General features: G+C 37.8%; 1 protein-coding gene across 6 annotated transcripts in view; it reads left to right on the top strand.

The window, feature by feature from the left end:
* tnip1 (TNFAIP3 interacting protein 1) overlaps window positions 1–14030 on the top strand; it is a 40906-nt gene that overhangs the window by 19668 nt on the left and 7208 nt on the right. For all 6 annotated transcript variants that reach the window (XM_057849394.1, XM_057849393.1, XM_057849396.1 and 3 more), the window contains exons 7-14: window positions 303–397; window positions 5018–5222; window positions 8360–8452; window positions 8583–8648; window positions 12951–13082; window positions 13154–13282; window positions 13374–13496; window positions 13579–13704. In XM_057849394.1, the coding sequence (XP_057705377.1) occupies window positions 303–397; window positions 5018–5222; window positions 8360–8452; window positions 8583–8648; window positions 12951–13082; window positions 13154–13282; window positions 13374–13496; window positions 13579–13704 (969 nt within the window). The remainder of the gene's footprint in view (window positions 1–302; window positions 398–5017; window positions 5223–8359; window positions 8453–8582; window positions 8649–12950; window positions 13083–13153; window positions 13283–13373; window positions 13497–13578; window positions 13705–14030) is intronic.

Raw genomic sequence — 14030 nt, 5'->3', positions numbered from 1 at the left:
ATTTTGAACACTTTATATTGTAAATATTTCTTGCATTGCACACCACTTTTTAAACATAGTAACCTAATAGTTAAAACTAGCAGTGAACTTACAATTTATATCAAGGGTCCTGTTACAGTGGGATTTTTTTTGGTTGTTGCATAATGTCTGCTAGTTGTGTGCATGCAAATGATAGGGGGAAAAACTGTGTTTTGACATCACATAGGGTGGCATTTCTTAATTCTGTTCATACAGACTTGCAAAGTATGGCTAGTTGGAGGAGAATATATTGACAGTGAATTCAAGCTACTTTTGTTTTGCAGACCCTGTGTGAGCAGCTCAGGCAGGAGAACAATGAGCTTCGGAAAAAAATGGAAGAGGATCATCATATTAGGAATCGAGACTTGGAACAGCTGAGGTAATAATTTAAAAAAAAGTCAGTTAAGCTGTAGTTTTTTTGTTTTGCTTGTTGTAATTTTCTCACCAACAGGTTTAAGCTATCGTTCATTTAAAAATTGTAGTAGAAAGTTTAAATACGAGCTGTATGAAAACTTAAGCATATTAAAGATAAGGCTATGCCAAATGATTGTTTCTGCCGATTAGTCTGTAGACTTTTTTAACGATTAGTCGACTAATCTAATAATTTTTTATGAGCTTTTTTATTTATTTATTTATTATTTTTTTAAAAATTTAAATTTCTAATCTTTCAATTAAATTTTTGTTGACGATTATTAATTCACAACAACATTTTTTGGAACACTTAAATTCTTTATTAAAGTGCAAATAAACACATAAATAACAATAATAAATCATAAAGAAACAATGAGGTCAAATGCTTATGGCATTAACTAGTGCAAAATAATGAATATAAACAGATTCAGAACACTGTGACTTCACTTTTCTGACAGGATTAAAAAAAAAATCTTACTTTCTCTTTTTGTGGCATGTCTATATTGTTCAGCACTAGAGTAAGCACCAGCAGAGTAGATAAATAAATGTCATGTATCACTGGTGTGAAGTGTGTGAAAAAAAATTAATGATGCATGTTTATACGACGCTACAATGGAAAAAGTCGCATTATTACTAAGGGGTAATGTAGCTGTGAGCCGCTACGCACTTTACATACATGTACCTTCGCTGGGAGCTACGACAAAGCATTAGTATAAATTTTTCTATTGATTATAATTTGATGTAGATGAAGCAAAATAGTAAAGATTTCCCTGTTTTTAAAACAGATTCTAAAACACAAGATGCTTTCAATATTGTTCATTTTAACGTAGGCGGCAACGTGCTACGTAAAGTAGTTACCGTAAATTCCGGATTACAAGCCGCTACTTTTTTCCCTCATTTTGAATCCTGCGGCGTATGCAATGATGCGGCCAATTTATCAATTTTTCTAACGACCACCAGGAGCGCTCGAGCATAAAATGCAAGCATAAGACACGTGGAATATGTGTGTCGAGGAAGACGCTAGTTGGCACTCTTACCCGTATTTTAACTTTGTGCTTTGTGCACGAATAAAAGTAGCAGACCCTCACCTTTGTGCATTAGTAGAATTAGCATAGCCTGGTACTCCAGACTCACCGCTGTTCCAGCCATTGAGTCTGGCCACCATTAAGCGGATAACATTTTCAGGGCGGAGCAAGCCACAGCAAACAGACAGCGGAGTTGACCAATCAGCAACGGGCGGGACGAGGGACTTGCGCGCGGAAGTAAACATACGAGGAGAGCGGAGTTTATTCAACATGGCTAGCGCGAGACAGACTGTTGTCACTGACTTGTGTCGATGTGTTTTTGGTAATTTAAAACTGATTTTACCGTGGATTGGAACATATTTTCGGCTCTCCTGTTCACCATCTGTGTTGTGGACACGACTTCCGACGCGGAAGAGTGACACCGCTCGTTAAGAGCACGTCACGCAAATAAATGAATCTGATTTATCGATTGATTTTGTACTTGTTCGAGAGGGCGTTAATGGGCTGGGTCTCAGACTATTCTCTCAGTGTTTGAAAAACACACGGAGAACAGTCTAGCCGTGCCAGGCAAGACTTAGCATACCCGCATCATGCTAGAAGAAATGGATATGACGTGCCGAGTTGAATTGAAGGCTTGGATGGCCAGCGGCGTCAGATCGTTTACAAAAGTGGTCGTATGCGAAGAGCAACTTTTGCAAAAGTCTGACAGCGTGGAGCAGCGTGAAAAAAATCCACCATCACCAGCGGGTTTCGAAAAGCCAGTCTGCTGCGTGAAGAGGACGACACGCTAAGGAGTGAGCTTGAGGAGTCAGCTAAGTGCCGTGTTGCTGGCGCTGTTTGGAAAGAAAAGTTAAGGTATTGTAACGATGACAAATAGTAACCCGTTAAGTTAGGTTGCAATTCTTTATTTTGGAAACTCGCCGAACAACACACGACTGCTGCCTCTAGCAGCCGACACACACACACAGACAAACCCGCAACAACAACGACAGCACGTCTCTTGCTCTTCCGCACCTCCCTTACCTGTAAGTCACGCGCTGTATTTAAACTTGGAAAACTGTGTATTTCTTTATAAATATTTCAGTTTAATATGTGGGCACACGCGGCTTATAGGCAGGAGAGGCTTATGTATGTACAAAATGCTTTTTCCTTTAAAAATGTACTGGGTGAGACTTGTAATCCGGGGCGCTCAATGGTCCGGAAATTACGGTAGCTGCTTATTCAGCTACATTAGCCCCTAATACTCTGTCGTACGACCCACATGAATGCAACTTCAATAAAAAATGTTGTTATATGGACTTACGATCCGCCATCTTGTTGTCTCCTGTCGTCTTCCAAAATTATACCTGTGTGACGGCGCTTCAGGTGTTCATTGACGGCCGACGTGCTGCCGTGGTATGCGAGTTTGGCATTACAGAGATTGCACAGTGACAGTGTACCCTCCTTTGTTTCGTTGAAATAAGTCCATGCTTTGGTCACTATGGTGCGCTTTTTTGGCTTTGTGCTTCTTTCCCCGCTTGAATCCCGAGAGTCCGCCATTCTCAACTTTCAACACGTATATGTTTTTTAAAAACCTTTATTAACCGTCGACGGGATGGTGTGTTTGTCGACGCATCAATTATGTCGACTACGTTGTCTAGTCGGGACAGCTCTAATTAAAAATCATGTTTCAGTGCCATCAACGACGTTTATCGCCGTCAAAGAATGTCAGTGTGTCAATTTAACAGTATGTTTATAATTGTGTTTGTAATTAATCATGCAGGTACTATTTGACCTACTTTTTGGTTCTGCTTTCATATGCTTTGGGAAACTCTTGCACTGTGAAAACATTACACTACAAACAAACAAACCTGCTGTCTTGATAAGAAATTGTTTTCACAATGAGTGTTGCGTGTTTTGCATGCTTTCATATTGTAGGAAAATGTACAGTAGCAGAATGGTGTTCTGACATTCTTTTGCCTTTTTGGGCTCTGAAGGGTATTACCAAAGCTCTAGAATTGCTCTTTTTCTTACCTTGTTTTCAAGTTTGTGTGTTGTTGTCAGTGTTGTTAATAACGGCGTTACAATATAACGGCGTTACTAACGGCGTTATTTTTTTCAGTAATGAGTAATCTAATTAATTACTTTTCTCATCTTGGCAACGCCGTTACTGTTACTGAGGCGGGAAAGGCGTGCGTTACTATGCGTTACTAAGTTGGTTGAATAAAAAAAAGTCTGAGAGAAACGGACTCACGGGGACGAGAGCAGAGCAGGAGTGGGGAAGACGCCGTTGCAACCGCGATGCTAGGTGGCTCCAATAATACCTGACTGCAGCCATAGCAGACAAACTACGCCCACATGACACGGTAGATATCATATTATAGAACTAGATGCAAATGATAGACACTGCTGCACTGCCAACATGTTTTAAGGACTACATGCGTTTGTAAACAGCCGCCATCTTAAAGCAGTAGACCTCTCAGGAAGGCCCTGATGTAGAGATCCTTCCTAGCGAACCTAAGTAATTTTTTAAAATCTAAAATGCTCCTAAATCGGCAAAATCTTAACTTAAATCTATCTTTAAATGATGAAACAGTTTTAAAACTTACACATGTTTAAAGTAGACAGAAGGGAACTAATGCAATAACGGGAGAAATTTTAACAACTTTAACGATTGATTCACAACTTTAAATGACTTCCACACATAGCAAAGGTTACTAGCTAGTTATCGCAATACCCTTGTGTCTAGTTAAGTGGAGGGTAAAGAATTGGGCTAGGGCCAATTGTCCCCCAAACACTTTAAGCTTCACATTGTGTGACCTGTGTGTGTGTGTGTTTTTTTTTTTTTTTTTTTTTTTTTGAGAAAGAAAAAAACATATCACTAGTTACTTTGCCAAGTAACTAATTACTCTTACATTCAGGTAACTGAGTTACTAACGCAATTACTTTTTGGGAGAAGTAATTTGTAACTGTAATTAATTACTTTTTTAAAGTAAAATTAACAACACTGCATGGCACTAAATGCGTTAGTAGACAGCCGCCATCTTAAAGCAGTAGACTTTTTAGGACGGCTCTGTTGTAGAGAACCTTCCTAGCGAACCTAAGTAACTTTTTATCTTCTTTTAATCTTTTTATATAAATACTTCTAAATCGGCAAAATCTTGACTTGAATCTATCTTTAAATGATGAAACAGTTTTAAAACTTTCATATGTCGAAAGTAGAGAGAAGGGAACAAATGCAATAATGGGAGCAATTTTAACAACTTTTTACAGTTGATTCAGGGTAAAGGGTAAATTAGGGTAAAGAATTGGGCTCGGGCCGATTGTACCAAAAACCTTCACAAAAAACTTCACATAGTGTGGCCAATGTTTTTTTTTTTTTTTTTTTTTTTTTTTTTTTTTTTTTTTTTTGAGGGAAAAAAAAAAGTAATTATCACCAATTACTTTGCCAAGTAACTAATTACTCTTACATTCAGGTAATTGAGTTACTAACGCAATTACTTTTTGGGAGAAGTAATTTGTAACTATAATTAATTACTTTTTTTCAGTAAGATTAACAACACTGGTTGTTGTTCTCTTTTCAGGCAAGAAAATCAGAAACTTAAGGAGCTAGTGACAGGAGGAGCAGCAGCAGTAGTGACATCAACAACAACAGAAACAGCAGCAGCGTCATCATCATCATCATCTACGGCAGCGTCGGACACTGAAGCTTCCGATACCAAAGATGAGCCAGTTAAAGAGGAATGTGACGTGGTGAGATCTAAGACGGAAGCCTCCACTCCACAGAAGGTAAGCCAAATGGAGTGATGCAGCTGTAGTACATGAGAAAAAGACGACACTATTGACTCAAAGCCCAAAAAATGTGGGAACATAACGTGCATCTGAGCCTTCGACTTCTCTCTTTGCATCAACTTGTATAATGTAAAAGTATAAAAATAGAAATATAGGCTCGTTGTCTGAAATGTTATTTAACAATGGCTGATCATAGTGTGAAAATTACCCATCATCAGCCTTAAAAGAAAGGTATCGTAATACTCTTACAGCTTAGCCTTTAGCGATAATTATATTTAAACAACTATAGTAACGATAAGATACGGTTGACTTGAAATTGTAACATTAATTAAGAAGTAAAGAAGTGTATACCTACATAAATCTGTATGGTTTTAAATCATCTTTGGATGTGAGGTTGACAGTAACCGAAGCCAGCAGATAAAGCCAGTACAGCTAGGCTAAGCTAACAGGACCGTCGATGAACTCATTATTATTGAGGAGGAATATAGTTTCTGTCCCTGTTCCAAAGTTCCTGTTCTCCTTTCTGTAAACAATTGACCTCTCATTCTCAAAGATGTAATAAGGGAGAAATAGGAACGTATATATTTTTGTATCTTTTGACAATGCTATTGTATTTCTGGAGTATTTTGTTACTTTTTATCCCTTAAAAAGTTAAAAAAAAAAAAAAAAAAAAAAAAAAGAATTTAGGCCTGAACGATATTGGGCAAAAAATTAACATTGTGATATACTGTATATATTGCCGAGGCTCCACACTTACTTTTTGCATTGGTTGCACCTAACATTTTTCTTCAGTTGCACCAACACAAAATGTTAGGGCACAGAACTCTTAGCTGGATGTGCTAGCCACTGTCCCAACGTGCCACTTTCATAATGTGAATTAATTTTTTTACCCAAAAAATTGTAGAACAATGCTTGTCTTTATTAAATGCTTCATTGAGTGAGTCCACTCAAATTCACTCATGGTTTGACGCTCACGCTGCTAAGAACAGCCTCTCACTTGAATGAGGGGCAGTTTACATGGTGACTCTCCGAGAAGACGAAAAATTCCAATTTGCATTTATATGGTTCCGTCTCCATTCGAACAATGTCGCAATTCTGCATGAAAACGATGTAGTATTCATGCCAGGCCCTAGGGGGCAGTGCAGATTTACAAGGCGACGGTGAATGATGCACTTTGACGACCTCAGCCCGGAAGACGGCATCCCCGCCTACTCCAAGCAATGGAATTTTTGTTTTGTTCAAAAGGCACAAAAATGGAAACATTCAACATATTTAAATTTAAGAATATTGATAAAGCCGACGTTTCGCCATTAGCTGTTTTTAATGTTTAATAGCACCGCTGCGCACACCCAATGTGACGTGTACGAGTGCTGACATCATGGAGCTTTTGATATGCATGCGGAGCCAGTTCCCCTAAAGCCCCCGCAATCGAATTTTTCCTCTTTGGAGGTAGGATTCAGAATTTTTCGTCTTCGCCGACACCATATTCACGTGAGGCAATTCCGCTACTCAGTCATTGCATCTTCGTGTTGCAGAGTGGCCATGTATACTGCCCCTGAGTTGCCGCTGACTGGTGCAGTACTTCTCAAATAGTGGGGCGGGCCCCCCCAGGGGGGCGCAGACCGATGCTGGGGGTGGCGCATGTGACCTTGAGGAACATACTTTTTGATCGTACTAGAATAAAGCGTAATTGCACATCCACTCAGTGGGTGGAAGTGCCGCTCTGATTTTCAGCATGTGCGCAATATTTTTGAACCAACTAAGAGCACACAGCAAAGAGCACTGGAGATATGAAAAGCTAAGACAAGGAAATATGACAATATGACGTATGTAGCATTTGTCTTTGACTTTTAGTACAGTGGGAGACGAGGAAAGGCCAGTCTGTTTACTTTGTTTTTAAATGTTCGCATTGGACAGCAGGGATTATTTTTTTTCAGCGAAAACGTGCCGAATATTGCCAACAATCCTCCCGCTTTGTCAGTGTTGCATCAGTAAACCAGCAAGCATTGTCAGAGTCATATAAGGTTGCATACCAAGTTGCTCTGTGCAAAATAACCCCACACCATAGGAAAGGAGCTGATACTGCCTGCAGCAAAAATAAAAACTGTCCCTCTGTCCAATGACGTAGTCGTTTTTGTTCTATTAATTTTTGTTTTTTTTGGTCTAATTGTTTGGCATATTGTCCTCGTGAATTAATGTTGCTAATCAATTTGAAATTATTATTTATTTATTTTATTAAATTTTATTTTTCAGTATCCATCGTTAAAAATGTATTTTGAGTGTATTTTTACAGTATGGATGGTTTTTTTTTTTTTTTTTGTAAGTTCATCTATTAAAGTTTTTTCTGTAATATTAAAAAGAACACAGTGTTATGCAGAGGTGTACTTATGATAATAGGAATTTTATATACAAATGCTACTACAGTATATTTACAGTGGCGGCAGAGTTGGGGGGGGGGCACGGAATGTCTACGTCTTCTGGGGGGATATCACAGAAAATAATTGAGAAGCACTGGACAGGTGTGTAACAAACTAAACGATGATTGACACATTTGAAGCCTTTGATCATACAGCTACCAAGCCTTCTCTGCTAGATCAAAGCTACAAACCTGTCAATCAACGTAAACTTTTAAGTAGCAACAGCTGCACCGGTAAGCAGGAAAAGCAGCATGAGGGAGGGTGAGTGGCTGTACTAGCATGAAGCAGAAAAACAAATATATTTTAAAAATTAAAAACACGATCCTTTTCACCCGATTCCCATCATCTAAAAAATGGTGCGATCGGCTCGATTTCCGATCACATGATCGGACCGGGAAATCTCTAGTTTAACTACAGTTTTGTTGCTTAAGTGAAACTAGTGTTTTAGGTACTTGGCGACAAATGGCGGACAACATAGATTTCTCCCCCAAAATTCAACTTCTAGTTATTATTGTTGTCATGAAGCATTTTTTTGGCTAGTTCGATTTATACTCCAGAGTGATTTATAGTCCAGAAAATACTGTACTTTTTCACATCCAAAAGCTTGCCCAAAAGCCTTTCCATACTGGAGTATAACATGAGCACAATTTTCCAAACTCACCGATTCATTTGTTCTGCTTTGTATGAAACATGTATGAATGTTCTGTGTGCCCCCAGAGTGGAAAAGCTGCTGAGAAAAGCCCAAGTAAACCTTGTGATGTTGAGGTTTATGAAAAGAAGATCAAGCTCCTAGAGAAACAAAGAAAAGATGTGAGTTACTTCCTCTTTTATCCTTTTAGTTTTACTATTTAGTTTGACCATTTAGTAGTGGGCTTTTTTTTTTTTTATGGGAGATGCGGTTTACTATTTACTCATTTGTTTTGCGTCATGTGTTGCACAGGTACTAGAGGTGAATAAGCAGTGGGACATTCAGTGGAATTCAATGAAGTCACAGTTTGAACAGAAGGTACAGTGATGACTAAGGCCACTATGAGGGTGAAGGGAAAGATTTTCTGTCTGGTAGTGGCACGTTTCAATTTTACTACACCCATCAGTTGTAAAATTCACAATTTTTCAAGCGGTCAAAATGGTTTTGTTGCCTTGCACAGATGGAGTAAAGCACAACACATTGCATGATATGATTCCATCAGATTGAAATGGTGATATGTTTTGTTCACTTGTGTGCCATTTGCCCAAGTTTACATAATATTAAAGTATCAGTCGTTATTAGAATATAACAAATGACAGTAGAGCAACTGTTTGCTGTGCTCGTATAGAGTGGAAAAGATATACTTTTGCAATAGCTAAGCTATCTGTGCATACTTACAACATGCACTGCCAGTGAGAATTCCCCTTAACCACTCTTGTATCTGCTGACCTCTTTCTGTGGTGCATTGAGGGGGGAACAGACATGCACACGGACCGATAGACGGCATGTGATTATGTGCGTCTATCTTGAAACAAACTTGTCACTGCTTCGTGATAGGTACACCATGCTGCCTTTAGTCAAACCACAAAAGCCTATCTTTATCCATCTGCGTCACTAGGTTGCCTGTCTGTTATTTCACATATCAAAACAAATAACCTGTTGCTACTGTGGGTTCATTTAAATAACAAACTTGCCTGAGTACCGATCTCATGTTTATTTCTAGAATCATAACGCATATTTTCGCTTGAGAATCTGGCTGCCACGATTAATCTATTAAATTAATGGACGACTATTTTGATAGTCAATTACCGTAATTTCCCGAATATAAGGTGCACCCGTGTATAACGCGCACCCCAACTTTACCTGTAAAATCTAGGGAAAATTCTTGTACCCCTGTATAAAGCGCACCCTTATTTTAGCACCAATAAATATGAGTCTCGTGTCTTGAACTTTTATAAAGTACGCGGTTGCAGCATTGTTTAATCCTTTTGTCAAATATTTAAAAAAAAAAGAGAATATTAATTTTCTGTGGTAAAATTGCTCACAGTATACGATAATAATTTTCACAAAGTAAGGAGTTGAAGCGAGTTTTAACAGAATTCACCAGCGGAGCTAACGTTGGCAAGTTGTGTAGTTCCCGGGGGGAAGAGTTTAGTTAAGGGAACAGCCGGAAGTAAACAAATGTCCCACGATTTGCGTGCAAGACGTACGTTGTTACTTTGTAAGTTTCAATGTAAATAAAACAACGCGGCTTGGCTCAGTGGTTCGACACTCTTCCTCAGACTCCTGTCCTAGCTCGCCACACGGTCTACATTTATACGAAACGAATCGCTGTATACGTTCTCTTCAAGACAACATCGGCGTGTGCCGGCATGTTGCAACGCAAAGGTTAGAAAAATGTACCGGTAAATAATAAACGAATAGTACAAAATTTTTAAAAAAATGTATTAGATGTGAAAAATATAATGAAAACAATTATTTACCACATGAACTTGATTATTATATCACTGTCGTTCAGATTAGGTAATATTGTGCTGGTCCATGCTTACAATGGAACATGAATCATGATGAATTTTTTCTGTCTCCGTCCCTGTACCCGTGAATAAATCGCACCCGTGATTTTTAAATTTGGGGGGGAAAAAAGTGTGTTATATTCGGTAAATTACGGTAATTTTTTACATATAGTGTTGACGTAGAAATTATCCTAATACTTTGTTATGGGGCTCTTAATAGTAAACAGTCTTATTCATTTATTAGGGCTGCAACTAACGATTAGTTTCATAATCGAATAATCGGACAATTAATTAAATGACTAATTGATTCATCAGATAAGTGTCACTTTTTTCAAATACCTCCACAATTTACCTTGAAGTTGTTTTAGGCATGTTGCAAGTAACAATAAAGACAAAATGGATGACTATTTTCTTCAAAAATATTTTATTACAGTTTCCTGAGTTTACTGTCGTCTACAACTTTATAGATTATCAAATTTGTTGGCAACTAATTTATTATTCAATTTAATCAATTAGCTGTTGCATGCTTATTACAGGCATGAAAATGACTTACCTTTCAGAGAAATTCGCCGTTTTGAACTCAAAAAGGGTGACCTAAGTGAACTGTGTAGATCTGAGGAGAACATTTTTAGGGGGTGGGGGGCTCGTAATTCCACCTAACTACTAACGACATGTTTTATTGAAGTTGCTAAGCCTGTCGCGAAATGCAATGAGAAACATTGGCAGTCTTCTCCAAAATGCAAACTTGCGGTTAAAAGGTGACACTTCAAACATTAAAAATCGCTGGTTAACAGCATTTGCAGAAAAAAAAAAAAAAAAAAAAAAAATTTACATATATATATATCGTAAGGAAGTACGAAAAGTTTTTTTTTTTTTGTGGAGTGTGAAGCTGTTAGTGGTGTAGCGAACGTACTTCCGGTGTACATTTCAAAATAAAAGCACGTTGCGTTCATATAAATAACGATTTTTGGAGTTAATTCCCTCGTACTTCAGAATTAATACTATAATATGTAAATACTATAATACTACAGAATTCATATTTAACATTAAGAATAGCTTTAAAATGACCCTTTTGAAAAATATGATTGGCAATGAATATTTTAATTATGATAAAACTATTATGTATAGTTCTACACTATAATAATAATGCTAGAAATCTTTTTAAGAACCGTTTTGAATAATGTTGGAAAGGCGAAGTCAGTGTTCGAATCTGTTTACATTCCATTCATTTGCAGTAGTAAATGCTATTAACATTTGACCTCATTGTTTGTGTGACAAATTATTGTTATTTACATGTTTATTTGTACTTTATAAAGAATTTAAGTGTTCTAAAATGTTTTTGTGAAGTAATAAGCGTCAACAAAAATTTAATCGCTAAGTTAGTATTAGTATTAGTTGACTAATCGTAAAAATAGTCGGCTGACTAATTGGGAGAAAATTTGTCGTTTGGGACAGCCCTACCGGAACATATTTCCGCCACACCCTTTTCACCTTTTTAACCCCTGACCCATTTTCATGCCTCTTATTAAGAAGCTAGTTTACACAGTAAGATGTCTGTAAATTGGCAAAAATATGAATTGTTGTTTTGTTTTCCAAAGTAAAAGATTTTGGTTCATGCCCTAGTTTGACTTAACAAAAATATAATGAAGAAATCTGCTAATATAACTGATAAGTTATGTGTATGTTATAATTTCAAGAATTTAGACAAGTTTTAAGGTTAAGAAGGTCCTAAACAATTAATTGGTAAATCAAAATAGTTGTCAATTAAATTTGCTAATCATTTACTTGTCGATTAATTGTTGCACCTCTATTATTTAATATTACAGGTACAATGCATATTAATAAACATTACTGTAAATAAGCTAGAATTAGCCCATTTTTCATCTGCAGTCCCTGTACGGATGCTATGTGTATTCAGGTAATTAGAATCAAGGCACATATCTCGGAAATAACAGAATAAAAGAAAACAGTAAATTGTCTAATTTATGTAGTCTTTGATGAAAGTAGAACACGACTCTGTATAATGAATCCAAATTAGATACCGGTATTTGCAAACATTCTGCTTTTGCATCTGTTGGGTCTAAAACACCTTCTTCAATTTAGCTGTTGACCCAGAGCGAGGTGACAAAGGCAGGACACAAGGAGGCAGGAGTCAGAGAGTAGACTTTTACCAAGCTGCAGTTTGGGGAGAGGTCTGAGATCGGGCAACGTGACCAAGAGCGTCTCATCGAAGTCTCTCTCAGAGCTCCCCGCGCTGCTGACTTTTATTGAGGGCTTGTTGCTGGGCAGAATATAGTTACAACACTGTTGTCCAACATGGTAGTTTTGATCGGGCAAGTTCCTTATTCTAGTCATAGATTAAATTAACAGTCACACTCATTGAGCGAGCAAGATAACTTTGTTTTGAACACACATTTGCACTCGAAGTAGCTTGGTGGAAAAGTACTGAGACGTTGTGTGATGAATCAACATATGTGTATCTATTTATCAGCAGAATGTGAGCAATTGCCGGTAATAAAAATGTAAGCACATGATTATGGGCTAAAACTGTATTCTTCATAATAGCTTGGGAGAGCGCGTATAATAGCTGTGGGAGAGCAAACTTGTATAACCCGCAGAGTATAATGGTCATACAATCAAGCATATCTTACAGCATCAGAAAACAATGAGTAATAGAACTATGAATGACAGGATTTCTATATGAGTGGTTTAGTCGATTCAATGCAAGAATAAATGATTAGTGGACTATCAAAATTGTTTGTGGCAGCCCTACTTGAGAATAGTTATCAATCCTCTCCAAGTAAATGTTTTTAACTGGACAACGCAGATCACTGACCTCAGACAGAGGCTGGCCGATTCCCAGAAGACTGTGGTTGAGCTAGAGGCTGAGCGAGAGCAGAGGCAGCGTGACTACGACAAGAAACTGCTACTAGCAAAGTCCAAGATTGAAAACGTGCAGGTAAAACATGAAGTCAAATCAAAATCCAGAGTAAGAGAAGACATTTTGAAAATGTTCGGGCTGTGTTTTAGGGTGAGAAGGAGTGTCTCAACACCGAGGCGACAGAGCTGAAGCAGAAAGTTCGCTACCTGCAAGACCAGCTATTACCCCTTAGCAAACAGCGAGAATACCAGGAGAAAGAAATCCAACGGCTCAACAGGGTTTGTTATGGGAAATCCAAAGCTTGAATAGTTTGAGTCTGACATTGTGTTTTTTTAAAAAAAAAAAAATTAATATCTTTTTTATTTACAGGCCTTAGAAGAAGCCTTAAATTTGCATGCCCCTTCATCCTCCCAACCACAGCCTGGCCAAGATGCTGCCAATAACCTGAAAAAGCAGGAACTGCTCACCCAAATTGCTGTTTTAAAAGAACAGGTCTGACAAAACATAAATCTAAAAGTGGATTTTTTTTTTTCATCTCCTTACTTTTTATTCATTTTTTTTCTTTGTAAATCAGGTGAAAATCTTTGAAGAAGACTTCCGAAAAGAACGCAGTGACAGGGAGCGAATGAATGAGGAAAAAGAAGACCTGAGGCGGCAAGTGGAGCGACTGCAGATTCAAATTACTAATTTGACCAATCAGGTAAGGGATGATTTTTTCAAAACAATTTTTCAGATACCCATCGCTCTGAATGAAAGACCTGGGCCCGTTTAGGTATTGACTTCTTCGCTGCCATTGACGACTTCAGGTGTACAATCTATTTTGACTGGGAGAGCTGACAGCAATTAAACAATTTCTGCCAGCCCCTCAAGTTGGATTGGACATCTATTGCCGTCAACGGCAGTGAAACATGATCACTCAATCCCAGCCTTCCCAGTTGAAATGGATTTGGTTTCTATAACTTTCAGTGGCAGTGAATGATTAAAAAAAAATCACAACCAAGATGGCTCAGTTTTTTTATACAATGG

This window comes from Corythoichthys intestinalis, chromosome 11, assembly GCF_030265065.1.
Source record: "Corythoichthys intestinalis isolate RoL2023-P3 chromosome 11, ASM3026506v1, whole genome shotgun sequence".
Classification (NCBI taxonomy): Eukaryota; Metazoa; Chordata; class Actinopteri; order Syngnathiformes; family Syngnathidae; genus Corythoichthys; species Corythoichthys intestinalis.
Note: the sequence above shows the minus strand (reverse complement) of the source record. Positions and strands in the feature narration are given on the sequence as shown.